At 29.8% G+C, this 27,879-nt stretch overlaps 2 protein-coding genes across 7 annotated transcripts; one reads left to right on the plus strand and one right to left on the minus strand.

Annotated features, from left to right (window-relative positions):
* Positions 1 to 212: 212 nt before the first annotated feature.
* On the minus strand, positions 213 to 2,122 carry LOC126739322 (uncharacterized). The gene is made up of 4 exons (XM_050444950.1): positions 1,873 to 2,122; positions 1,227 to 1,398; positions 935 to 1,174; positions 213 to 470 (listed from the first exon to the last, which is right to left on the minus strand). The coding sequence occupies exons 1-4, from the start codon at positions 2,065 to 2,067 to the stop codon at positions 232 to 234; spliced, it is 846 nt and encodes a 281-aa protein (XP_050300907.1). The 5' UTR covers positions 2,068 to 2,122; the 3' UTR covers positions 213 to 231.
* On the plus strand, positions 2,114 to 27,488 carry LOC126739323 (cell death-inducing p53-target protein 1-like). 6 transcript variants are annotated; one of them, XM_050444952.1, is made up of 6 exons: positions 2,378 to 2,433; positions 3,694 to 3,786; positions 3,969 to 4,057; positions 23,327 to 23,524; positions 24,720 to 24,864; positions 27,031 to 27,488. In XM_050444952.1, the coding sequence occupies exons 3-6, from the start codon at positions 3,976 to 3,978 to the stop codon at positions 27,131 to 27,133; spliced, it is 528 nt and encodes a 175-aa protein (XP_050300909.1). In that variant the 5' UTR covers positions 2,378 to 2,433; positions 3,694 to 3,786; positions 3,969 to 3,975; the 3' UTR covers positions 27,134 to 27,488. The 6 variants fall into 6 exon arrangements, with proteins under 6 accessions (XP_050300910.1, XP_050300908.1, XP_050300909.1 ...); XM_050444953.1 differs by lacking the exons at positions 23,327 to 23,524; positions 24,720 to 24,864; positions 27,031 to 27,488 and adding exons at positions 4,173 to 4,296; positions 4,343 to 4,522 and having other exon boundaries at positions 2,114 to 2,433; XM_050444951.1 differs by lacking the exons at positions 23,327 to 23,524; positions 24,720 to 24,864; positions 27,031 to 27,488 and adding exons at positions 4,173 to 4,296; positions 4,353 to 4,522 and having other exon boundaries at positions 2,114 to 2,433.
* Positions 27,489 to 27,879: the final 391 nt, after the last annotated feature.

Raw genomic sequence — 27,879 nt, forward strand, 5'->3', positions numbered from 1 at the left:
ATATGAAAACAAACTAGAATATACTATATCGATTATCAATTTACAAACTCATTTTTTAACAATTATGAACCCTTTGTTCTCTCCATAAATAATCTCTTTTTCGATTTCTTTCATCATCAAAAGTGCCACTTATTATTATTGAATTATTATATTTATATTATTTCTATTGCAAAAAAAATTACAAATCGTTTATCGTTAACAAAAAACAATCATAAAACTGCAAATTTTTATTTAGCAAGGCCGATAAACGCCTAAATAGTAATTGCAGGTTGGACAAAAGTGGTAAGTATTTCTACAAGACTTTAGGCATAAAGGTAATACAGCACAAGGCCAGCATAAACAAAGACACATCACTATGGCTAAGATGTATGAAACGTGGGTTCTTTCCGTGTGGATATCTGATACCACTACTGTTCTACATCGAGGACATGAGATGTAGAGTGGGTTGGGTCCCAGTGAATAGGATTCAGCTAAAAAAAAATTGAAATTACATCTTAATTGATAATACAAGGTATGGTGCTGGAAAGTGAATACGAGAAAATTCGAAAATAATTTTTTTAATTCGTTTCTTGATCCCTCATTTTGAAAAATAACTTCAAAATAAATCGTTAGCTTAATTTGCGTACACACGATTTCAATTCTCAAATGCGAATTACTTGATGCTTTTTAAGTATCTTTTTTTTATTCTTTTGATGATTTTTTTATTCTTTATTGTACTTGTAAAAAGAATTGTCTTTGAGAAAAATAAACACTTTTTCCTTCCTTTGATGTATACCTTTATCTACAGTAACGTCATTTTGAACAAAATATACATATCTTTAATTTAAGAACAATACTGTAGTTTCTCTATTTCGATTATTTTTCTATTTAACACTGCTATATTGATGACTTTATCAATTATTATCATACAATAAACTATAGAAAAGATTCTCACCAGATATTATACTGGGATTATCATCCCACCCATGTACTTCCGCATAAGAAGGAGGAGGCTGTCTGGTAATAAATGGTATCGATGGGTAAGTGCTAGAATCAAAGTGTGTAATTGGAGGTCCTAATTTTAAAACCGTGGAGTAAGAGGGTGGTATTCTATTCAAGCTCCTCTTAGATGTTGTTCTTTTAGTTGTGTTATCGCTTTGGGAGCTTTGTATCGCATGGATTTTTGCAGCACCGCCTAAAAATAAACTTTGTACCTGTTGGTAGACCCTCTCCTATGCACAACTTACCTGCATTGGTTCTCATTACTTGAAAATCAGTGTCATTGGGACCTCTTAGGTTGGGCTGTGATGTGGTTAAGCGATAAGTTCTTCGATCTTCTGATGAGGCTTGGTCCAATAGTTCGGAAGTCGTTGGTCTTTGAATGGCATCATTTAAGGCTACTTCAAAAAGATCTGTGGCCTTAGTAAGAAAATATTATACTTATTTCAAACAACGTGCACAAAAAAAGGGTGAATTATACATATTATATTAAAACATATGATGTTTTTTTTTTAATTGTTAAGCTACTGCTGAATAAATTTATATTTTTGTCTCTGTTGCCTTCACTTAAAAAATCTTAAATGAAATGTCCGTCCATTTTTACGTTAAGTCAACGATTTTCGTATTATTTAGAATTCTCCTTTCCTCAAATTCAAAACATTTAAATTTTATGAGAATCTCTGTTGCCATAAAACTTTATATCGCATAACGTTAATTTCCCGTATATTGTGTGCTGAATTTAAGCTACGAATTGTGTATTATAGATTTTAGTCGAGGAGTTTTACTTAAAATTAAGTTGTAAACTATAGGGGTATAGAACATCGGATAAAGAGGCAACAGCTATCATCTATATATCAGAGATAATTGAATTTAAAATTAACCTCTTAGACTTACAATTTTATCTGCATTATTAGAATTTATATCTCTTAAACTATAACTCGAATTACTTGATCCTGAAGGTCTTGTAAGCAACAGATGTGGTTCAATTGATGCTGTAGGAAGTAAAGTTAAATCGATACTCTCAACGACTTCCGAAGTACTTGAGCTAGACCTTTGTACTTTTTCTTTGCTTTCTTTACCATTTTTCATAATTTCTCATCGTTTACAAATGCCATGTTGATAAACGTCAACGCGTTTATTTTGACTTGTGTCAGCGAATTGAAAGTCCGCGTCAAAATTTTCAGTTTCTAAAAGAAATGACTCGATATTAGGTAAACAAATCTCGCCCCAAGATGCGTCAGTTTATGACGCGCAAAAAACGGAAATTCTGTTGAATGGACGCGAGCCCTTTAATTTGCCAAATATGTGGTGAGAAATTTAAGTTCAACCCAGAATGCCCTTGCACCTTAGGTGAGCATCTGATTCAAAAACACCCCAACTTGGCAATGACCCATTTTTCAGGCAACGATTTTTGTTGCTGTGGCAGTACTTCTTCGTCTAAAAAATTTCCAGTGTGTAAGTATAAATAAAATACACTAAACTATTTATAAGAGTGATTTATTAATTTATCAATAAACATACATATCTGAAAATAAATAATGGGCGCAAGGAGTATATGTATACGCAATATGTACTGCTTGCGTGTAATACTATTGTGCTAAGGCAATAAGGAGTCCAGGTAACTGTGTAGAAAGTAGAAGTTCTATAATTTCGTGTGGGTTACTAGAAAATGTACTATTCTCCTTCAGTATTAACCTTCGGCAGGTGGTTATCTGCTGCAGAATGATGGGAGTCTAGAGTTATTCTGCTCTGAAGTGGAGGTTGGCTACATATTTTTGCCAGGATTAAGGCAGCAAGCTGGTAGAAAACTGAGTGAGATTATTTGCTTGCTCACATTAAATAATGTTTTCTTGGTCGGATTTAATAGTTGAAACATGACTGGTTGGGCTAATGGCTTATAACTTATTTCAATATATTGAAGTGTTTCCTGATGTTTCACTAAAGGCTCTTTGATATAAATACTTCGAACACTTAAAGCAGACTAGTAATATAAACTGAATGCGTTTTCGAATGGAGGTAATATATATATTCAAACTATCCTTATGAAAGGTCAGGGTAGGTGAAGTAACTGCAGTGGCGCAGAAGGAAGAGAATTAAATTAAACTCTCTATTTTACTTAGCGTATATTCTACTATAGGCGGCTTATCCATTTATCTAGCTCAATTAACAATTCTTTCAGTATTCTTTTATCCAATAATCCGTGCTCTTATAGACTCTATGTATTATTTACACGAATACTTGCGATGATTGACTGATCATAGAGAACTTTTGATCTTTTTTATTAGGATGAAAATTGTTTTTTCAAACATTTTCTGACATATAGAGTGTGAGAATCTTCTGTCCTACCTCCTATCAGATTAATCTCAGATATTCGACATATATGTGTGTGTGGAAGATCTGAAATTGGTTCCTGTTCACAAATCTTATGGACATGTTTTCCAAGCGTCCTTGATGAAAATATTTATTCTCTTTTGCTCGGGTGGATAATTCAAAAAAGCATAAAGATTCGAGATCTTAGAACTTAATTTGTATTTGTATTCTTGATGAACCTCTACCATAATGTTGATATTTTGACTAAATCGACAATATTTTCAAAAATTGAAAGAAATTAATTAAATCTTCTTTTTTTCAATTATGACTTTGTTATTGTCGTTGATTTCTGCACAATTGGCCGGATCTGTGTACTGTATTTTATTTATTTACTTCCTATTTTAGGTCCTAAAACTGGCCTACGCTGTAGCTGTCCGGACGTTCGAGCAAAATCTCAAGATAAGTTTGGCAAGTCTAAATGTATTTTTAAAACTTCAGGTAAAAAAATTAATCTGATATAAAAGTTCCTATGTTATCAGTAATTGTATTTATATGCCAAAGTCATACATAAAACTTTTTTGCAGCTAATCACATTAAAGAAAAGAATTTAGAATAAACAGACTTTTAAGGCATGTTAAATAATATTTTATATAATAATAATTTTTACTATTTGCTTTTAGTTGAAACATGGAGACCAGGACCCTTAAGAGTTACATGCCCTCACTGCTCCGCCATAGACAGACCGTGTATTCGAAGGCAGAGAAACAGAGTAAGTTAATGTAAGTCTATCAGCTCGTAACAAAAATTGCCTTTTTGCAGCCGGTTAAACACATATTTTTTAATTTAATATTTTAAATGGTTGCAACATATTTATAAACATTTAGGTAGCATATTCCCCACTTGGTGCTCTTTGTCTTTTGGTGTGCTGGCCTGTATGTTTTTTGCCATTTCTGATGCCTGAAAGTAGCCAGATTCAGTTGTTTTGTAAAAAATGCGGAGCATTTTTGGGTAAATTTACCTGTTCACAGTAAATTACATCAACTAAATACATAAGATTATTTTAGGTGAGTACGATAGAAAAACAGGACGAATGAAATGCCCTCCATGTCCAGCAAGTGATGAATATAACTTAAATGACCCACCTCCAATTTGCTAACGAACTTTAGTATATGGCGTACCGTAATTCTTTGTTTAGTATTTTTAATTTATATAATAAAATAAGTCTTGTTTGGTTCTTCATAGTTATTAATTTCTTCAAAGTCATCATAATGCAATCGTAAAAAATAAATAAAATTAGAAACTGAATACCAAAAAAAACAAGAATAAACACATATTGTAACGATATTGTAAAGACCGAGAAAGCAGCTGAATCTGTCATTTTAGAATTTTGAATGTCATTTTAGAATGACACAAGTAGCACACCGCACGACGTCTCGAAGGTAAGCGAATCTGCCGGAATGTTCAATCGAGTATATAGGGGATATAAAAAATTTTTAAGCAAGGTAACAATATTTAAAAAATAAAACAGGAATGTTTTATAGGAATGTCGTGATCTCTACATGGCTTTGCATAATAATTTTAAAAATTTTCAAATGATGTATATAAACATACTTACTCAGTATAGTGTTAACCACCTTTAGAACTGCAACATTGAAATATAGATTAAATAAGTTTATAAGTTTATTCTTAAGATATTATTTATGTATGCATATTTATTTTTTAAGCTAAAAATACTTTGAAATAGCAGATTCCTGTAATCTTCCTCAACCTTTGTGGAGCCCCTTCTCGTCCTTTAATCAATGATTTTTCCATTATCCGTTAGAATCATTTTAATAATGCTTATTCCTAGAAACCAGTTGATTGATGAAGCTGGACGGTGAGAACTGAAATCGCTCTCTTTTTCTCTTTTTAATGAGTGAAACTTGCATAATGTGCCTAGAATAATTGAAGACTCTAATAACTCCTACTTTATAATTATTTTATTTATTTAGGTCTATATTCCCCAATTCTTCATAATTTAAAACTTCTATCTAGTTAGAGTTTCTTTACTTCATCTAAGCAGTCTAATGATTTTTTTCAGAAACATACAATATTTTTTTCTAAAATATTCAAAAATAATCCTACTAGCAATAATTATTAAAAAACATCGCTGGACGAGTCTGAAACAATGGTATATTTCTAGCATTTCTACAATTAAAATATTTTTTTTTTTTGAAACAGATGCTAAATTAATCAAGTATCTTAGTAACTCTGGAATATGCTGTATAGCAAACCTTAATAAAAAAACCTCAATAAATATGATAAATCCAGCATATCCTGCGACATCTAGGAATTAATGATGGCATTATTGTCCCGTTCTAAAATAGACTTCTTCCTACTGCTGATCGAATATTTCACAAAGGTGAATGTGCCAAATAAGATTAAATTTTAATTAATTATACTGGATATTTAAATTCAATATTTACTATTCCAAAAGGACGTGCAATACTATACTGAGTGTTTTTTTTTCGGTTTATGGTAATATAAAGTAGTTAATTACCGTGCTAACCTTAATACGAATGATATTACGAGTACTTATCAACTATTTGTTGATAAATAATAAGTTTAATAAACCAATATCTTGTCTGCATAAACAGTATATAAGTACATTTTACCCGTCACGGAAGAAGAAGAGATATTCAGTTCTCCATATCAGGTTCGAAAAATTAAAATAGTGGTAAAAATTATGTTGCAAATAGAATTACTATTTTTCCTAAACAATTTGTTCTATCATGGTAATGAAAATTATGTTACACCTAATAAAGATATTAGTCTTCTCTATAAGAATCAATACCACAGAGGTGTTTATGAGAGAACTTGGAGAGCGAATCATTAAGAGGAAGTAACGAAGTAACTTTTCATTAAGTAAATCATTAGTCTAATATTCGTTTCTATTATAACTATAATGGCAACGCCGCGGATGTTAGCTGTTATTCGTCATTCCGGAATCTTCACGTGGAAAGTTCGCGAACCTTCCGGAACCATAGTCAGCTCAGTATGTAAGGAGCCGCGTCGCCGCTGAGAGGCCAGTTAACGCGACTGATTGATTGATAAATTTTGTGCATCAAGTGTCTTAATGAACCTTAACGATCGCTAAAAAACTGGATTGGACAAAGCGGTTCAATAGAATGGCCGGCGAGATCTCCCGACCTAACATCTCATGACTTTTTAGTATATATTGTATAGTCAGTCATAGATCATAGATGAATAGCGTTTCGCTCTAATGTTTTTTTAGCTGAGAAGAACTGCGTTTTCTTAATAAAATTGTGTAAAGGGAGATTTGAGAAAATTTACCCTAAATGTACAATGCCTTAAGTAATCGTAGTAAATTTGAGGAAATTTGTCAAAGAGGATACGAATTCAATCTTTAATGAATATATTTACATTATACGTATTAGTTCTGAACGCACAAGCATATTTTAAGAAAGCCTGAAAGAGCTGGATTAAAAGTGCTCTTAATTTTTTGTGTGTGATTTTTTGGTTCTAAGAGACACTATTTCTTTTTAACAAATATATGCTAGTTTAAGTAGGAGAAAAACATATCATAAAATTTTACAAGCTTTAATCTTATGTTCAACTAGACTTGAATAAATTCTTTGAAGATATGAATCTAAATCCAGTTTGTCACAAATATTTTATTTAAAGAATTTTTTTCTATTATATTCTATAACACGATACACTGAAATATTTTAAAATATTTTTATCACGCCTTTAACACGTTCTAATTGTGCAGAATTACTAAATATAATATTTTTGTTTTACAAAATTGATGTCATACAAACTGTTATTCACAATGATAATGTAATTCCTAGTAAAAATATAATATTTTAATAAAAAATCCGGTTTATTTCAGGCTGTATGTGTTTTAAGTAGACTTGTACCTAAAAACTAATATATAATTTTTCATAAGCCTTGTAGATTGACATAAAATTCCGAAAAAATTATTTTTTTTTACATGGTGTAGTTTCATAATAAGAGAACTAAAATTTTTAGAGAATTTTCTTATATAACAATTAAAATTTGGTCATCTTATTTAATTTATCAACAAATTAAAGGAGACCTAAATTACGTAATTTCTTAAATTAAGCCTAATTAAAATTTATTTTCGTTAGTCACATGCAACCCAAAACTGCCATATTTTTATATTTGTTAACAAATAAATAGATTAGATTGCCAGACGTGCTTTTTATAAGCAGAATTGTTATTTTTAGGTTTATATTTTTTTAAATTTTGATGTATATTCTAGTTACTGAGTCAGTTTTTCAATTGGAAAACAAGCTAAATATAAACAGAACTTAAGTAAAAAAAATTAAAACAAAATTAACTGTTTTTTGTAATTTCAGTTAGTGTTACAGTTAAGGTAAAAATATCAAGGCAGAGCGCACCATATAACGTAAATAACTTCATAATTTTCGGAAATAATTTATGAAAAATACCATGCATACAAATATCTGAATATGAAAGTTTTTTGTTTTGAATGCAAATATATATTTATTAGTATTTACATTTTTTTAATTAATCTTTATAATATAAAAAATAATTAAAACTTATCACATACATAATTGCGTGAAAAAAAATTCTGCTATCTTGCGCCATTCTCAAGATCATCTCAACTCTTTAATTTAGTCGAATAGGTTAACTTCGGCTAGTCAAACATAAGGAGACCCATTTAGTGTAAGCTAATGGGGCCCAAAATGATTACCTAGATGGTCCCAAGCCTAAAGAAGAAGGAAAAGACTCTCACATAGACTGGGAGAGGTCGTGCCGCTGTTCGATATAGTCTATAAAGAAACAGGCCTTAGATAGAGCCAACCAGAGAGGTAGCAACATAACTGCCAATATGTCACGCACTTCTTTGGGCCGTCGGTTAGTATAGAGGCCCAACTTTGTCTAACCAGCGTAGATCAGCTGTCCTTTCAATTGGTTGGAAACCTCGATGGATTGGTGGTACCTGTGGTACGACGCTGCATTCATCGGGGGATAATGTTGCGACCACAGAACACAAATATATAGAGAAGTGGTGTTTACATACAAACTGATGAAGAAATTCTTCTGACAAATCAGCGAGCGTCCTCTCACTTGGCAACAAAAACTGTTGAAACTAACTTGACAGTTTGACGTGCCTAATTGGACCAATCAAAATGATGAAAGGCGTCGCCAAATTAAGGCGGGAAATCAAATTTCATTTAATCTGATAATCTTATCATTTAATCGTAATATCTAAAGCAAACGCCTACTCAAAAAGGTTACTCATAGAGAAAAGGGCCTTTTTGATCAGGTGTTAGCATCAGATATTGATGTGAACAAAAATAAAACTTTTCAGCTTTATTTTACGTATTTAAATGAGTTAATTTACTGCAATAATCTACGACAGTGTACTAACAATAGTGTACGACATATCACCAATTGGACACATGGAAATAAAACAATGTTTTTCTTTAATACATTTATTATTTAATTTTCCTGAAAAAAAAATTACTTAAAATACATAATATAAAATAATTTATTATAACAGACATTATATAAATTATAATTAATCTAAAAATGTTTAAAAGTATTTTGTTAGCACTGAACTACCCTAATTTTAAAAAGATTAGAAAAGGTTGTCAAAATGTTTGTGCTATTTTCTCATCATACATCTAAAGGCATTCTTATTAGGTTAATAATATCCTCATTTTATTAACACATTCAATTTTGATCCATTCTGGATGCTTAGGTCTCTTAGTCTCTATACCTATGTCTCGTCTCGACACAGAAAGTGGTATGATACGAGCATGAAATAAAATAAAAAAATATGCAGTGCAAACCTTATAAACCGATTTACTAAACGATTTATGTGAAAAAAAGACAAAATAAATGTTTAAATAAATATGTATTGTAGGGTAAAGCCAGCAGTATCAGCATTATTAAAATTTGTAGAGAGAACTGATCAGAAGAAATTTTATAGCTCAAAGTCTTAATAAAATTTACATTCCATATCGCTCTTCATGTTTTTATTGTAATGGGAACTGAAGGAAATTAAAAAAATCTTTTATTACTATGTTTCTCAGAACCCTTTAAAATATACATACTCTTACATCAAGAAAATTTTCAGGAAAATTTTAATCAATTTTTAATTTTGAATAGGAAATGAGAGGCCAGACATTTTGTAATAATATCTATTTATAATAATCAAGTTTAAAATTAAATATTTGAAAAGTGAAACTTCTTCATTGAAATCAGTTGAATTTGATTTTATTAAAGACTAAAGTTTGACAATACAAAAACATAATAGTAATAAATAAAATCAGATTTTCTTACCAGAAACCTGGAATTGCTTGCTGCAAATCACTTAAAATATTACTCCCAATATTGAAAGAGAACTTTTTAGAAAAGAAGTCATGAATTTAAAATAACATCATTCAAATGAAAAACAAACTCTAATGGTATGACAATAACGAATGATGTTCTATCAGTCAATTTCAACAACTGTCTGTCAATTTTGCCAAGCAAGATGGCCGACAAACGATTCGGATTTTCACCATACAAGCTTCATACATGTGATTGCGACTGGCGGATCCTCTTGAAAGGAAAAGTCTTGACCACGTTAACTCGTGGGAGCGTCGCCCTAAGACGATGAAAGATAGCAGAGAATGGAGCACTGTTCAGTTAGGACAAGGCCATATGACGATCGCTCTCAGGATGTGTAAGAGGATAACCATTCTGACATAAAGATGTTCTAAAGCGAGTGGCAAACTAAAGTTAAAGAAATGCGTTTGGCTGGGAATCCCGATAAGGGAAGAATGGCCAAACCAAGGAGCTAAACAGTTTTCGGGCCTAGTGCACACATTGTCGGAAAGCACCATGTCAGCCGGAGCTGGAGTGTACAGAATATAAACGAACACAGGAGAATCCTTTCCGCTAGGAAAACACAGAACAGTCTTCCAAGCAGAGATGTTTGCTATACCTGTAGTAGTAAACAAACGGGAAGCATTGGAAGGTAAGGGGGGGGGGATTTTTATTTACTCTAATAATCAATCTGCCATCAAGGTGATCGAGAAACCCAGGAACAGATTAGCGCTAGTTTAGGAGTGCAGAGATGCATTGGAAATATTGATAGCACAGAAGGAAATTATACCGAGGTGGGATCGACGACACCAGAACAGAAAGATGTTGCCAAGGAGATGATACCAGATCATGACGACTCTAAAGTAAGGCGACTCATAACAAAGAGCAGATATAGGATCAAAGACTATATGAGAATTCTAACTGCCTAAACAGGCATCTACACTTTTTAGTATAAGAGAAAGTTCGCTCTGTCGGAATTTCGGTACAGGGAAGGAATCGCCTGAGAAAGAAAATTTTTGGATCTATGGCACTTCAAGGGAAAGATCTGGATTGGGACCTCGTGCAAGCTTTTATAAGGAGGACGGGACGACTCAGTAAAGAACTGAAGCCTACGGACCATGCTCTAGCTTATTACTATACTACTACTACTACTACTACTACTAATAAAATAGGTAAGGCTTTAAATAGTGTTATGGATCAATATTTTTGGATTTTCGATCACTCTTTCGCCACTATAAACAATCTTACGAGTGCCATGCTATGAGTTACCATGCCAAGCATTTTTGACATTACCTTCGATGCAGGCTTGCTAAAACTTTGGCACCATATTTCAAATTGTACTCTCAGTTTCATATTATACATAAATCCACTTTCCAAAACTGATTTAACAATAAAATAAAAAGTTTTGCCTTAAATAATAAAGGATAGCAAAGGGTAGTACTTCTCCTTTACTTCTTCGAAATAAATTACCTAACAATTTAATCTCAATTAATCTGTTTTTACATGATAACCCAAATAGATATTTATTTTGGTGTTAGTCATTCAGACGTGGAATAACATTGAGATACAAGAAGGGCTAGTTTGTCAACTATTTGACCTATACCCATTAAGGCCGAAAATAACAAGAGTCTAGCTGGCGCCACATCGTTCAATATTTTCCGCCATCCGCAAGCGCCGCTGGTTTTTGATTTTTTTAAAATCATTTTGGTCGCAGCCGTAGTCTGACAACGTTGCCTTTTCGGTTTGCCGGTTCCACGCAACTCAATATAATTTTGTGAATGAGTACTAATAATAATTAGTTTTTTCATCGAAGATCCTTGTTTTTTTAGTTTTTGTACCAGTTGCGCATTTGCACTGCAAGGTCGCAGTATATCGCTTGCTAGTGTGACACGGTTGACTACTGTTCAAGTTTTTTTTTAAAGCGGTAAGTTCAAATATTTTTAAGGTTTAAAAGGTTAAAGAATTTTAAAATAATAACCTATACACTGTAACTGATTATTAACTTATACCTGCAACATAATTAATAAACGGAAAGAGATTTTTTTTAATATATTTCATGATTTAAAAATGGTTTTTAAAATAACTTTTAAATATAACTTGTAATAAATACAAGCTTTTGTCTAAGAATAGACTTGGACTTGACATTTTCTCAAATGAATTTCTGCTGCAGTTATTTAATTTTTTAAATGTAATAGAACTTTTTTTGTGTGGAAAATACACAAAAATATAAAAGATGAATATCTTTTTAATTTTTATTCTAAAAAGGCCTTGCCTTTATCAATAATATATATTTTAATTAATTAAGGCAACAAACTTTAGTCTTAGAAAACATTTGCTTTTTTTTCTCAAGGTTATGGCGGCTGTAAACTCTAACTAAAATTTTACATTCTTATTTGACAGGGCTAACTAGTTTTTTTAAACGTTGAGTGAGTTGAAAATGAAATGTATTAACATTAAGTTTAATAAACAACATTTTAGTACGACCTGAAAATTATTAAGAAAAGTGTTTTCATATTAAGGTAGAAGTTGAAAGTGAGTGAAAAAAAGTTTTCCGCTTGGAACGATTTTTTCTTTAATTTCTGAAATAAAAAAATATTGCTCTTAATAGTCCTCCCTTCACTCTTATCTTTTGAATGCGTTTATATACAAATTTGAAATTTGGCACACCCTTTAAGCTCATTTTGCAAAAATTAAATTAAATAGAAAGGGAGAATACATCGTTTGGCTTTAGGATCCTAGAATATAAGTCATTCCTTCAGTTTGTAAAATTTGAATTGAAATTTGACAGAATACCTTTACTTAAACATGTTGGAAAATGCAGTAGAACTACTGATAGGAGAAATGTTAGATAATATTTGGCTAATAATTACCCTAATCGGTAGATTGGTAGTCGAGGACCTACCGAGTGGCCAGCCAGGTCGCCCGATCTTACACCTCTGGATTTTTTCTTAGGGGGCTACTTGAAAAAAAAAGTCTACGTCACCCAGCCAGAATCTATTTTCGATCTACATCAAAGAATAATTGCAATATTGATGTTGCCATTTTCCAAAATATTCGTGAAGAGTTCTCCAGTAGATAGAGCAGTAGTAGAGTCTTGAAGTAAATGGTGCACATTTTCAACATGTTTTATAGTGATATAGTTACATTTCTGTCTTAACTAAACCCTAATTATTTTAAATGAAAATAAAAATGCGAAAAATAAAATTTTGAAAGGCTGACATTTTGCTATGTATAGAAGAAATGACTTATTATTCTAGGACCATAAATGATTCCGTGGAAGCTTTCAAACGATGTACTACATGACCCCTCTTTCTATTTTATTTTATTTTTCAAAATGGCGTCCCGCCGCCATTTTAAGTTTTACAAAATGAGCTAGGGACCAAAATATAGTATTTAGGTGCCAAATTTCAAATTTTTATATAAATGCGTTCAAAAGATAAGAGGAAGAGGGGACAATTAATAGCCACACTGTATAATAATTTACAGTGTTTGAATTTTCTAAAATGTCTTAAATTCAATAAGGCAAAATATGCAAAACGAATATATTTTTTTACCACTCATAATGAAAGAAAAGCTTTTTTTTCCATTATATTCAGAATTAAAAATGCTATTTGAAAAAAAAATTAGGGGCGGTTTTTCCGACATGAATTAGTTAGGAGTAGTTTTGAAAATATTTTTGAAAGAAGCATTGTCTCTCGTAAAAAACGTATTTCGAAAGTTTTTGCTTTATCTTCAAAAATGCAAAAGTTCTATGCTGTTAAATGCATTTTGGGACACCCGGTATGTAGTTGAAATAATCGTAACTAATCTTTAATTAAATATTCATTTAAGTTAATTCGATTTTTTTGGAAAATCGCATCGGAAAAAAAAAATTCTATCCAAAATTTATATACAGACAGTTGCAAAGAAATATTTATGAACCGCTGGTTATATATAGTTTAACAACCAAGGCCAGACGTAAACAAAATCTCTCAGCTGAAAGCACACTTGGCATTTTACACACGTTGACCAATCAGAAGCGATCCTAAATTGTTTATGTCTGGCCTGTTAAAGCCTAGCTTTAAAGGTTAAATAAAATAGTTAATAATTTTGAATTTCTGGTATCAAAAAATCCAAAATTTCAAAATTCATGAAATTAAAACATATGATCGAAAAGTCAAGGCTAAGTTAGTTAATTTAACAGTCTGTATATACTGGACGATTATAACAAATATTTTTATTCTAAGTTTTCATATGCTAGAGAGATTTTATTTAAAAAAAGAGGATATTGTTTGGATGAGTATTTATAGAGGTGAAGTTAAAGGGCGATATGGAGGAGTTTGCAAATGATGTGATAATTATTTTGAGTATTGTAATTATTGTATACATATATCTGGAAATGTAAAGCTACCTTCTTAAATTATTATGTTGAAATTGATTTTGATGTAATAAATACACAAAAAAAAAACATTTTTTTCTTTAAAATAAGCCTTATCTTGTATAAATTTTTCCAAAAAATATGCTTGTTATTCGCTTTTATAATTTTCAAGTAAAAGATGATAAGTTATTGCATACATTTAGATAAGCCTATTTAAGTGCCTGCTAATAAATACACGTAAGCAAGATGATTCATTTTATTCTAAAAAAAAATTACCGGAATATATATACTATAATACAATGGTATTGCACAAAATATTACTAGCTATAATTGATTCCCCAGTTCACATTATAATTGGTAATGTTTTCTCACTGGGAAAAATTTGTTTTTAATCGTACGTATAATCGACAGATCACGAGTTGACGGTCTATTTTCATTACTGGCTTAGTATTTTATTTATATACATGAAAAATAGAATCTATGATATAATAATAATAACAATATATATAATTTCATTTTATTTTGTTGTAACTTATTACAATGCTTTTATAATAAAAGAACACAAATTCGTCGACTATTATTGTTCAAGAAAATAAAGTTAAAATATAGCATTTTATTCAAATATGCATAATTTTTTAAATATCATAAAAATTTGAGGGGTAAATTTAAGATTACTTAGAAGGCCATGATTATTGCTCGAAAAAATGAGCACTCCCCTATAGAATATTTTCATAAAAAAACTCGACAAATATTTACAAGGATGGATACACCTGGATAACGTGGACACACTATGTAGGTCAGTATTATACAAGTTGTTATAAATGCCAATAAAATCAATCATGGTTTCGAATTAACACACCCATAATTGTTTTTAAACGCGCCTGTAAAATGACAATAGACGTGACCGAGGATTTTCCAGAGTATAAAAATTGGAAATATAAATGAATTTGTACCTTTCCTTATTAAACCACTGTATATAATGCTGTTGCATATATGCATGCAAATATTTAAGTTATTATATGAATAATTTATTATATGCGGTTTTTTGCTAGTAATTCTCTGCTATTTTAAAAAGCAGGATGCAAGGGAAAGCCGTAATCATAAATATGCAGCATTAATTTAGCTTACATAAATGTGTTTTATAATCAGTTTTTAAACCAATTTGATGTAATTTGTATATATTTTTTATTAAACTGTTTTTATTCAGTACTATTAATATTAACTAACAGATTTAAATAAGTGTATTACTAAGTATATTTAGCTGCTTCCTCTAAAGTTCCTCTTGTTTATTTGTTTTCCGCGTTATTTCAAGATATATTTAAAAAAAAATAAGGCAGTATTATAAAATCTACAGACCTGATGTTAAATCTTTTGTATGGAACTAATTTAAAAAAGAAAAAAAACATCTGGACTGAATTTATCTGAACTCGACCATAGTTTTTATTTTCTAATTTTTTATGTAATTAAAACTTAATTTGTATTGCAATTTTAATTATTTATTCCATTAGTCTGGCCTTGATATTTAAGTAAGTAAATATAAGATTAGATACTAAATTAGTTTGTTAATTAATTAAATCAAAACGTATCATTCATATAGATAACTACAAAAAAAATTATAAGTATTATCTAAAATTGTATCAATTTGTTTGAAATTGTTCAAATAAGGTCGTGAAAAGGCATACTTTTCAATATTTTTTTAACTCTATTGAACGCTTTTTAAATAGCTTGATCTGACTATTAAAAATAATTTACTTATGGAAATTTCTAGTTACTCTCTCAGCATTAGAATTTGTAAAATTTAAATAAAAGAAATACATAATTTAAATAAATTCATTTTTATAGCTGATGAGAGCAGATTTAAAAAGGAACTTTACCCGATGATAAAATGTCATTTGTTTACAAATATTAATCGATAAAATAAAACAGCCAATTATTTTTTTTTAATTTAATAATAATTTTTTGATTTGCAAAGTTCATAACTTTGTACATAATTAACCGAGTAAAACTGTATTTTATACCTACACCCCATATGAGTATTAAAGGACCTAAGGTTTTGTCAAAATGTACAGGATTTGAAAAAATTATATAATGAGCAATTTCATATATTTATATTATTTCTTATAAAGTTTCTCTTACTCTTTCAAAGTCCTAGATGTTTATAAAATATTGTTTTTAATTTTGAAATGAGTCATGCATGATAGTGGCCAAGCAAGTCTATATAGAATCATTAATATTAGTTGAACATGTCAATGGCTAATGACATGTTCAATTAGTTAATCATTAAATACATTTTAAAGTAGAACAGCTTAAAAGAATTGGAGGTTGGTAAATGAGGTTTTTAAATTTTGTCATTACTTATTTCTAGTAAATCCCTTACATGTTAAAAATTTTAGTCATAAGGAAATAATAGAATGAACTACTAGTAGTAGATCCTATAGGGAATACTTTCAAGTATTTTAAGGCACTATTTTTTTCTAAAAATTTGTTTAAATAAACCTCATCTTATCAAACTTGATTGCTATATAGTATATAAGATATAACAAAATTTAAAATATCAAATTTTTCTAATAGCAGTAATTGGAGCTATAGTCGTATTACATATTCTATCGGTACTACTAAATACTCTCCTTAATAGTTTCGTGCAAACAATAATTATTTAGAAATAATAACAGATTAAGGTTTCAAGGGGAAAAACAAAAAATAATCTTTCAGTAACGTATTCCATCCAGATTATCTAAAATATATTGATAATAGGTATATAAGTTAAGATAAAATTCTAGCTTATGTTTTTTTGTATTTATTATTTAAATTATTAATGCAAATCGCAGGTATTAGGAGTGGATCAAACTCCAAGGTTTTAGTCAAAAATTGCCAACATTTTGACTTTTAAGTCTTTTTCAAGTTCAAGGTGATAATATAAAACTTGCAAATTGCAAAAAATATAAGTGCAAATATACCTTCAAAGGTAGAAAGTGTCACGTCATGTGTTTATTCTCTTTTCAATAGGAAATGTTTACTTTGAAAGTCTTGTATAACCCTCTTTTTTGTGCAGCTTTCCAAAGGATTTAAATTAAAGTCGAAACGTCTGAATTATGTAAATAAAATGTTGGAATTTTATTCAGTCCTAATTCCTGTAATTATCTAATATACTTAAACTGAAAATGTTTCAGGTTTAAGTATATATCATTTACAAAAAAAGGGACTCACTAAGGTAAATTTTTGAATTTACCTATACTACTAACAAAAACCTTTATCTTAATCAGTTCTTAAACTACAAATTAATTACGCCCTAAAAGGGACTAAAATAAGGTTAGTAACCCTGTTATTACAATTTTTATGTCTGAAGGTCGAAAGTAAATAGGTGCAGTCACACAATCAGCACATTCGTGTGAAACTGGAGCAAACAGGGTTAGCCAGTATGTCACTTTTATATTAATTGTCACGAACATTTATTATTCTTTTTAATGTGAACTGCTTTTAAAAGAAATTTGTTGCACGAGAACAACTTTATTGTTGTAACATTTTTTTTAAACTTTGGCTAAGATAATATTATGAAAATATTTAAATACATGTCTATTGCTTGAGGCATTTTACATACACTTTTATATTATAAGATTAAAATACAAATAAATCTTTAATGCATGTGGTTTTGCACTTGTTATTGACAGAGTTTCTTTAAATTCGAGAAACCAATTAAACTATTCTTCGTATTTGTAAAATTTATAATGATAATTAATCAGTATGGAAAATACATTTACAGGGTGAAACAACAAGAATTGAATAATGACCTTACATGATCTAATTTAGAATTTTTCACTTGGTTTGGTTTTTACTTAGTCAACATGCAAGGACTGTCTAGGAATATTATTAAATTTAAAAGTAATTAGGATCTTCAATTAATAAAAGTAGTTAACATAATATCTTCATTATACTTATATTGCATATATTAATATAATTTTTTTAAAGTGTTCAGGATAGTTTAGGCTAAATATGGATACATTAGAGGCTTGTTTGTATATTTTAATCTAATCCATCAATCTTAATTAAACTATCCTACTCTAAATTAAGGTTTCACTAGAAAAATATAGTGTACGTATTTTCTATGGAAAGTTTTCAAAATTTGTGAAAGTGAAATCCATAAACAATTAAAAAATAAATATACAAACAGCGTGTAGAAAATTAAAGTATAGTTGACTATTGACTGATAACATTGAAAAACATCCTTTTTTCGATATTGTTAATGTTCCTTTTTAAGGTTGTTACCACAATTTAAGTTTGTAATTGATTTTTCAGCGTGACTTACTTAAAAATTAATTATAAGGGGAGGTTAGGAATGAGTTAGACAACTTTTAATTTGTTTTTCTTTCTAAGCAACCCTTTAGGCGTTTTTCAAGCTAACCCCTTTTCAAGACAGACCAACTTGTCAGTCAATTAGTTAATCGGTTAACCGAGATTTCGAACTTAATTAAGAATTTATAAAAATAAAGGGTATTTTTAGGTTTTAAATCCGATCGCCGTAAATAATTAGTCATGAAAATAAGTAGTTTTATATATAACTGTTCTTCCATAAATTTTATTCTAAACTTTTAAAGAGATAAGGTCCTTTTCCTCGAAACATCAATTTTTGGAATGCCAACTTTAGAAGAACAATATCAGCAAAATATGTAATTTACGGTAAATCATACGCGAACCACCTTTATATCGGAGCTATATTATATTTATATTAAATCAGATTTTCTTTGTACAGATGCGGAGCGTATATATCACCCTGAAGTTTTAAAGGGTTGCTTGAATCAGTGCTACACCACATTTTTTTAAATTGAGAGCTGATGTAATATTTAAAATTTGAAGAAATGGGGTATATCTTCATAAGTTATGCACTTTTTTTATGGGCTTCCAATACAGCACGATTTATTTTACCGCATTCTATATAACCAAAGCTAACTCAAATAGATAAAGAAATATTTAAATACTGATATACCTAATATACCTGATGACTAACCTAAATTTTTCCTATTTCTGCGATTGAATAATGTTATCTGTAAGTCTAGTTCTGAGTTTGTCTAAGAGGTTTCCATCCACACACTTTTTTGACCCAAATGCCATTTGGGGTCAGTACACGTTGATAATTATTTGTCTGTTAATATTGTCACTCATATGCCATTGAGGTTTCGTTTCAAGAATAGTCAAGAATGATGATATTTTCAAGTTTTCACCAAAAACTCCACTGTATATATATTGGCTTTGAGTGATAAATCCATTGTTCTTTCAAAAATTATGAATTGTCTTTAAAGATATATGGTGTGAACCACAACTTGATTTAGCAAACCTCCTGTATTTTACTGCCAAAGCAAGTATACTAGCCATGGCTCTCAAATATTTGTTTCTTGACATGATTTAGTTTGTTATGTTTAATCGAATTTGGTAGAAATCGAAAAACTCAAAATTTAAATTAACAAACAATAATTATAAAATTAATGAACCCCTCCATTGAAGATCATTTTTAGAAATTGGATAAAATTTGACTATTATTTTTATAGTTAATATTTTTACAAATAGCTACATAGAGTATATATTATCTTATATATTTAACTCAATAACTCTTATTTCTCTAAATAAACAATTTATATTTTATTGCCAGCTTCTAAAAACTTGGTGAGAATGAATCAAATTTCACCAAGCTTGTAGTGTTTATAACTGAAAGAAACATTATACGTTTATCAATTTGTTCATATGACAAAAATAAATATATCTGATAAGAGCTATTAATTCCTTTTATCTTTATAGCGTTAATTCGAGGATTACAAAATGAGAATTGTGCTTTTGCACTCAGTACTACCGCAATCTCCTACCGTTGCAGTATAAATTGATTTGTGTTTACACTTTACAGAGAAAAAAAAATAGTTAAAGTAAGTAGTTTGTGAATTTTTAAATGTTAAAGATCATTAATTGTGCTTAAAATTGTTTCAACAACGACGTTTGCAAATGTGCGTAATTTTAAATAATGTAAACTAAGGTGAATTTGTAATCATTCTCCCTAATTTTTCTAAGAACATCTATGTTTTCGTGGTCACACGTTCTTAATATAAAGAAATTGTCATTAATTTTGGTATGTCATGATGTTTAGCAACGAAAGAAAGTTACATGTTATAGAAACATTTTGCAGATATCTTGTTTAAATAACCCTTAATAAAATCTTGTAATTATCCACAAACGCTGTCTAAATGAGGATTTTAAAATAACAGTATAGTGGTAGTTTTTTAATGAGCTGCCTTTTTAATACTAACCCGATAACCAATAAATGTGTAAAGAATGGAAATGTGTAAACCAAGAAATATAATTTGTGCTAACCAAATAATACTCCTCAATCCGCGTATCAGTCACTTTTATAGCCCTTATTGTCTACTATTTTTCTAAATCTACCCTTATTTATGTGCATTGAAACTGTGTTATATGCTTTAATTAGAAATTATTTGTTTTTAAAGGCTCTTTCATAACACTTGCTTTATGTCAACCTCTTCTTATACAGGGTGTCCCAAAATTAGTGGACGAAACGCGAACCCTGTATTCTTTGGTCAAAAATAACCTCACTTTTTCCTACAAACATATATCGGCAAACGCCCCCCAAGGGAGTTACGCCCCTTTTAAAGGGGGCACCTGAAGATGATTTTTTCCATTTATTTTCGAAACGGGTAAATATAAAAATTTTAAATTTTGGTATTCTCCCAATTTTGATATGCTGAATTTAGTTGTCATTTCATAATTTTCATTATTTAGTCAGGTGCGTATCATTTAGGGGGTGAGCCTAAAAAAATACCTAAAAAAAATTGTGTGCAAAGTGTTTGTTTTTTTTTCTTTAAATTTTAAAAATTTGAAGCTTTTTACGTAAAAAAGTGCCTCTTGGTCGATAACGCTAGGAATTACCATTTTCGAGAAAAACGCATTTAAAAATAACGCTGCATAGTATTATTAATAAAAATTTTTATTAAAACTCAATAGCACGCTTCAAAAGTAAATTGACAAATAAAATTGCAAACAGATAAAAATACTAATTTATTTGAGGCAAATCTTCAAACAAGTTTCCGTTTTCCTGAATGCATAACCTGGATCTTTTTTGAATGTTTTGGGTCGACCTAAGAATTTCAAATTGGTTTTCTCTTATTTGGCCTGCAGCTGCGAGAATTCGCCTCTGAAGCTCTTCTGGAGTATCAATTTCGGTGGCATAAATAATATTGCACATATTACCCCAAAGTTAATAATCTAGAGGATTAAGGTCGGGCGATCGTGCAGGCCAGTTTATTGGACTACCTCGGCCTATCCATCTGCCTGTAAAATTATTGTCCAGCCAGTTTCTCACCTGTCCGCTGTAGTGAGCTGGTGCCCCATCGTGCTGAAAAATCATTTCCAGCCGAGTTTCTATGGGAACATCGTCCAGTAAATCTCTGAGATTATTTTGAAGAAAATTTAAATAATGACGACCAGTTAACCTGTGTGGCAAAATAATTGGGCCTATCAATTTATCTCCTACCAAACCCGCTCATACGTTAAAGGAAAATCTATGCTGAAAGTTAGTTCGTCGAACTACTCTCGGATTCTCGATGCTCCAAAAATGAGTATTACGGCTGTTAAAGCCCTTACTCGTAGAAAAAGTTGCTTCATCTGACCACAAAATTTTTTGAGGAAGATTTGGGTGATTTAAAATCCAATGACAAAAGTCTACTCGAGCTGAAAAATCTTCTTCTTCTAACTCCTGAACCCTTTTATAATGGAAAGTATGGTATTCTAACATCTTAGTCATTCTTCCAATCTGAAATTATTTTTAAATATTTTAAATTGCATAGGAAATAAGCCTAAACCTTAGTAAGCCACGAAACATTCCAGTTAGTCGTCAAAGGATTAGGATTTGTTTTGGGGTGTTTGATGTTTGTGATAAGACTTATCCAAGTAAATAAAGTAAATAATAATAATAATAGTAATTAGAGTATTTTGAAATGAATTTAATGCGATCCGACGATAATAATTAATAACAACACTATTTATACCAATCTCAATTTTCAGTTATAAGTACCTTAATTTAATTTTTTGGATAACAAATTAGGTACTTAATTATTTATTTATCATACTTAATTTTACTTACAATTGAGTTTGGAATATTGGTAATCTCTTCTAAGGTCCTCAATGATATTTGAAGGTTTTCTTCAATTAAATTCAGTACTTCCCCATAACCATCATTTGCAATTGGTCTTCCTTGCCCTCGAGCACGTTCGAAGGATCCATATTCAAGTAAATTTCTATGAATTCTAACAAAAACTTTCCAATGTGGAGGTCTTCTTGCAGGAAACCTCCACCGATACTCTCGTGCAGCGGCATGTGCGTTTCCATTGCAAAACCCATACATAAAATGAATATCTACTTTTTCACGGGTCGAAAAGTCTTCCATAGTTAAAAAGATATTAACAATTTGAATGCAAAATGACAACTAATCAATTACAACAAATGTTAATGTCATTATGCAGTGTGTCAATTTTTTCCAAAGCCTGCTACTAAGTGTTCATAAAAATTGGTAGTGAAAATAATACTATGCAGCGTTATTTTTAAATGCGTTTTTCTCGAAAATGGTAATTCCTAGCGTTATCGACCAAGAGGCACTTTTTTACGTAAAAAGCTTCAAATTTTTAAAATTTAAAGAAAAAAAAACAAACACTTTGCACACAATTTTTTTTAGGTATTTTTTTAGGCTCACCCCCTAAATGATACGCACCTGACTAAATAATGAAAATTATGAAATGACAACTAAATTCAGCATATCAAAATTGGGAGAATACCAAAATTTAAAATTTTTATATTTACCCGTTTCGAAAATAAGTGGAAAAAACCATCTTCAGGTGCCCCCTTTAAAAGGGGCGTAGCTCCCTTGAGGGGCGTTTGCCGATATATGTTTATAGGAAAAAGTGAGGTTATTTTTGACCAAAGAATACAGGGTTCGCGTTTCGTCCACTAATTTTGGGACACCCTGTATTTGGAAACTTGATTACGATTTTTCCAGAGATATAACACATCTAGACATGTTACATACATACACTTTTTTAATAAAATGGTAAAAAAGTATTAGAATTTAATTAACAACACATACAATGTATTAATCCAATAAACGTATCATTGAGACTTAAATTGCCATTAATGTTACTAATCCCTTATCAGTTCGATAAGATTATACTGAAAAAAATAGTTCAGCAAACAATAATTAGAAGTTGACTTAGGTGTACAAACTTATCGACCTTTTATTAATTTATAATAAATATTTTTTTATTATAGAGTATATTTTTAAAATGTCAAAAGACGGACCACCACCCTACGACGGCGCACCAGCACCAGGTTTTCAACAACCCCATGGTCAGTACCCCCCTGGTCAGTACCCTTCTGGTCAGTACCCCCCTGGCCAGTACCCTTCTGGTCAGTACCCCCCTGGCCAGTATCCTCCACCTCCCCAGGCATCAAATATACAACATACAGGTAAAAAATATATCAAAACATAGCTTTATTGTAATAATTATGAAAAATTCATTTGTTAAATAAACGGAATATTACTTTAATCTATGCAGTCATCAATTACTACAGATAAAATACAATAATCTGCGTCAGTCTGGGCTAGTCTATGTCAATATGTCGGAAATTGCTTATCTACGAAATCCTTTACTTTATTTGCTTATTAATGAGTGAGTAGAGTACCTTGAAGCGCAGAGCCAAACATATTTTATTTATATAATATGTTCATGAAAAAAAATACAATGTTATTTTAATATGCTTTCATGAAAGATTTTTTTAATTTTACTTATGTTTATATTAACAGGAATATACTATATAAAAAACTAGTTACTTAAAGTACTACGTTTCTACTTCCTAATGACTCTTTTGATTTATATTTAAGTGACAAATAAACAAACATTCTTAATTAAAAATGGTTTTACTACGTCACCAAAACACTTACACACACACACACTTACTCACCTCTACATATGTTTAGGTAATAATATTAGCATTACCTTTACCTTAACGAGATCAAATCTAAACTATAGAGCATCGATAATTCTAAAATGCTAAGTGAATAAATATTATAAACAAAATTATATAAATATTAGTAGTTATTAACTAGCTTATATTCCTTGCTATATCTTATCTTTGATATTTGAGTTATTTGAAAATTATTACATTTTGGATTTCCCTAAAAAAAAAATTAATTTAGATATATTTGTATATATGACTCGCAGATCTAAATCTTTAAATACGCTATCGACGCCAATCTTAACCTAGATTGTAGTTTATAGTTAATTTTATGTAATTATTTGGAAGAATTTTGTGTATATCAATAGCATAGCAATCATATTTCCTGGATTAAAAGTAGGACAACGTAAAGTAAAAAGATCAGACCAGAAAAACGAAATACCGACCTTCTCATTTTGTAATAACTCCTTCGTTTTAATAATTATTTACAAGATAACATATATTTTTGTTAAAGAAACTTTTACGTTTTTTGGTTTATTTAAAATAATCTCATGATTTTTGAAACTTATAAAAAACAACTTTGACATTTTTTTTGGATGTACAATAAAATAAATAATAATAGATATCGTTAACGTTTTAAGTTTATATTTTATTTAATTGTAAATAAGTTTATTTTCTTATAATAATTTCGTATATTTTTTATTAGTTATAGTAGGAGGCCCACCACTAACCCTAGGAGGAGAGCCAATGAGGACTCAGTGTCCACACTGTCATGCTAATATTACCACATCCATAGAGACTGAAGCAAATACCAAAACTCACTTGTTCGCTCTACTTTTGTGTGTTTTTGGGTAAGAAAATATTAAATAATTCCTTAGTCAAGTTTATTTTAAAGGAAATAATCGTAGCTTACCTGATGAAGTCTTAACGTCATATGTATAAATCGTGAGTTTAATGACATTCAATTTAAAACGATTTGTATTCTTTTTGTTTTTTCTTTAATACTTTAATTCAACAAAAAACAAATACTTATGTCCATTGCACCGACAATCTGTTAAGAGTCCAAAAATATAATTGACCATTAAGGGCTATTGAAATGAATATTCTCTTAAACATTATTTTATTAAATGAAAAAATTTGCTGAATTAAAAAAAATCCTTTAAATTTACTAGAGAAGTTTTTTTTATAAGATCCATGGTATAAAGTCGTGCAATAAGGTACATAAGCCACAATCAGTAATTTTTCAGAAAAGCGACTTTAAAAGTGGTATGTCTTTTTCATAGCTTTTTCAAGTTTAAAAATGTTATTTAGCACCTTTTTAATAGTCTTTAAAAATACTTCCCGTGGCGAACAAAGGTATGGAAACATTTTTAAAATAGATATAATCAAAAAAACCTCGCATATGCATTCAATTTTTTTTTTGCAAAACTAGCCATAGAACTTTTTGGTTTTTGATTTTTGTGATGTTGCAGGCCAAAGATTCTCTATAGGGTTCAAATCGGGTGAACCGAAAGGCTAATCCAATACTCGAATTATTTTTCTTATAGCGACAAGTTTCTTTTCAATATGTATGTAACTGATAGCTTCTCCTAACTCAAGTTTTTCTATTTTTATACAAATTGGACACCCAAAAAAATTTCTTTTTAACATTTTTTAGAACACATGCCTACCTAAAAATATGTCCAAAAAAGGTACAAGCCACAATTTTATTTACTTACCATTAATTTAGATTCAGATAGTCATTCATCACTCACTATCAGTTGGACAGTAATCTCTGTCTGCTATACTCATTTGAATTAAAGTCACTTCTCTGACCTCTTGGTTGTTGACTGAAAATATCCAATATATTCTGCACAGATAGTAAAATAATAATGTAAAGTCTAGTTAAATAATAAAGAAATCTCGATTTTCAGTAAAATGAGACTTATGTACATATCTTGTTGCCCCAAGATCCCTTCATATGATATCTGTATTTTTTTCTTGAACATAAAAGGCAAGTATAAATGATATATCATTGAATATTTAATAATTTAATTTGATTATGATAATGACAAAATTATTGATGATTTAGAAGTAGTCATTTTCCATGAGCGAAGTTTGGCTATTAAAAATATATCATATTCATATCATAAGAATTTTGTTTAGAAAGAACTGAACTTTTTGGGTTGGGTTGGGTTGGGTTGGGGTGCCATGAATGCGTTGAAAGCTTTAATTTTGTAATAATCAAGTAAAATTTCCAACAGTATTTTTGGCATTTATTTTATTTATTTTTTCAGAAATACATTCAATAGGAATTTCAAATATGAGTAAACACTAAAATTCATCAGACAAATCATAATTGCACTTGATAAGATGTCATGTATTATGTCAATTAAAAAATAATTCAAGAACCCGTGTTTCTATTAAAATATCTATAAGAAATCAAAGCGTTCTATTCTTCTGCTATTAATTAAATACATTTATTTATATGATTTAATTTTTTTATGGGTTTATTTATTAACCGATTTAAAAAATAATCATATCAAATTATTGGGAAAAAAAATGTTTTAAAAGTGGTTGTTCCCAATCACGTGCTATTTAAAAAAAATAAGTAAATGCCAAAATTACTGATTTGGACATTTTAAATAGGCGTGTTAAAGTCATAACATGCAATGCAAACAATTTTTTTGTGATTACTTGATTAAAAATTAAAACTTTCAATGCATGCATGGCACCCTATTTTAAAATTAAAAAAATGATTTTTTTTATAAGTATATAACAAAAAGTAGCAAAGTGTTCCCTTTTTTCTATGTCATATAATAGTAAAAGAAATCGTGTACGTACATATTTTTAATGCAAATTAGAGATCGAGATAATAGGTTTGAATTAAGTTGTTAGCTACTGAAAAATTATTGAATCAACAGATTAAAAGTTAAGAGTAAATTAAAATATACTAGTTAAGGTCTCAAGTTGCATTAGAGTCATAAGAAGGAAGTCTGTTAATTAGTTTGGTTTAACAAATTTTTATATTTTTTCAGATGCTGGCTATGCTGCTGCATTCCATATTGCATGGATTCTTGCCAAAGCAAGAAGCATTATTGTCCCAACTGCAAAGCTTTCTTGGGAGCCTATTCTGACTAGCCTAGAACCTAGAGCCTATTATATATGGTATATTTCCTAACTTAAGCTGTTAAAGTTATACAACTGAGAATTTATTTTAAAGCATTTGTTAATAATTATCATCCCTGATGATAAATAAAAAATATTAAAAGCGGTTGCATATTTGTGATTATATAATATTAGCTTTTTATGAATATTGTTTAATTATAAAAATATTTAAGGTACTTACATTTTTATAATGCCTTTTATTTGTATACCAATGTTTGTAGATACCAATAATTCTTATTGGTATCTAGTTCTATATTATATTTTCAAACTGTTATCATTGCTTAAAACCATATTTTACTATAAAATATAGGAATTTAAATTTTCCGTATTTCACGATTTTTTTGTTCTCTGCAGTGAATAAATCCCAAAAAAAATAGAAATAATAGATCTCAAGCTATTATTACGATAAATTCAGTTTAAATTTATATACAGGGTCTATCTTTAGGTACTCAAACTTAACAATACGACTTACAAACTGAAAACACCATTTCAGTTACTAAGAAGATAAAAATTAAAATAATATCGACATAACAAACAGACACAAGGTACTAGCTTATAAATTAGCTTCTCCCACTTTTAATATTTTTTTATATTAGTGTTTAAAGGTATGACAACCGAATATCAAGGGGTATGGTGCTTTATATGTCTACAACAGTAAATGAGAAGGAGCATTGGAACAGCGCCTTGCGGTATGCCTAAGTAGAATACTTATGGTAATA

Source organism: Anthonomus grandis, chromosome 8 (assembly GCF_022605725.1).
Source record: "Anthonomus grandis grandis chromosome 8, icAntGran1.3, whole genome shotgun sequence".
Lineage (NCBI taxonomy): Eukaryota > Metazoa > Arthropoda > Insecta > Coleoptera > Curculionidae > Anthonomus > Anthonomus grandis.

Bases quoted from the DNA above. Each gene is read 5' to 3' on its own strand.
- LOC126739323 (XM_050444951.1), top strand. From the start codon at position 2,253: ATGGACGCGAGCCCTTTAATTTGCCAAATATGTGGTGAGAAATTTAAG. The intron at 3,787-3,968 runs GTAAAAAAATTA...ATTTGCTTTTAG, and splicing joins ATGTATTTTTAAAACTTCAG to TTGAAACATGGAGACCAGGA. The intron at 4,058-4,172 runs GTAAGTTAATGT...ATAAACATTTAG, and splicing joins TTCGAAGGCAGAGAAACAGA to GTAGCATATTCCCCACTTGG.
- LOC126739322 (XM_050444950.1), bottom strand. From the start codon at position 2,067: ATGAAAAATGGTAAAGAAAGCAAAGAAAAAGTACAAAGGTCTAGCTCA. The intron at 1,175-1,226 runs GTAAGTTGTGCA...GTTTATTTTTAG, and splicing joins AGTAATGAGAACCAATGCAG to GCGGTGCTGCAAAAATCCAT. The intron at 471-934 runs GTGAGAATCTTT...ATTTTTTTTTAG, and splicing joins TAATCCCAGTATAATATCTG to CTGAATCCTATTCACTGGGA.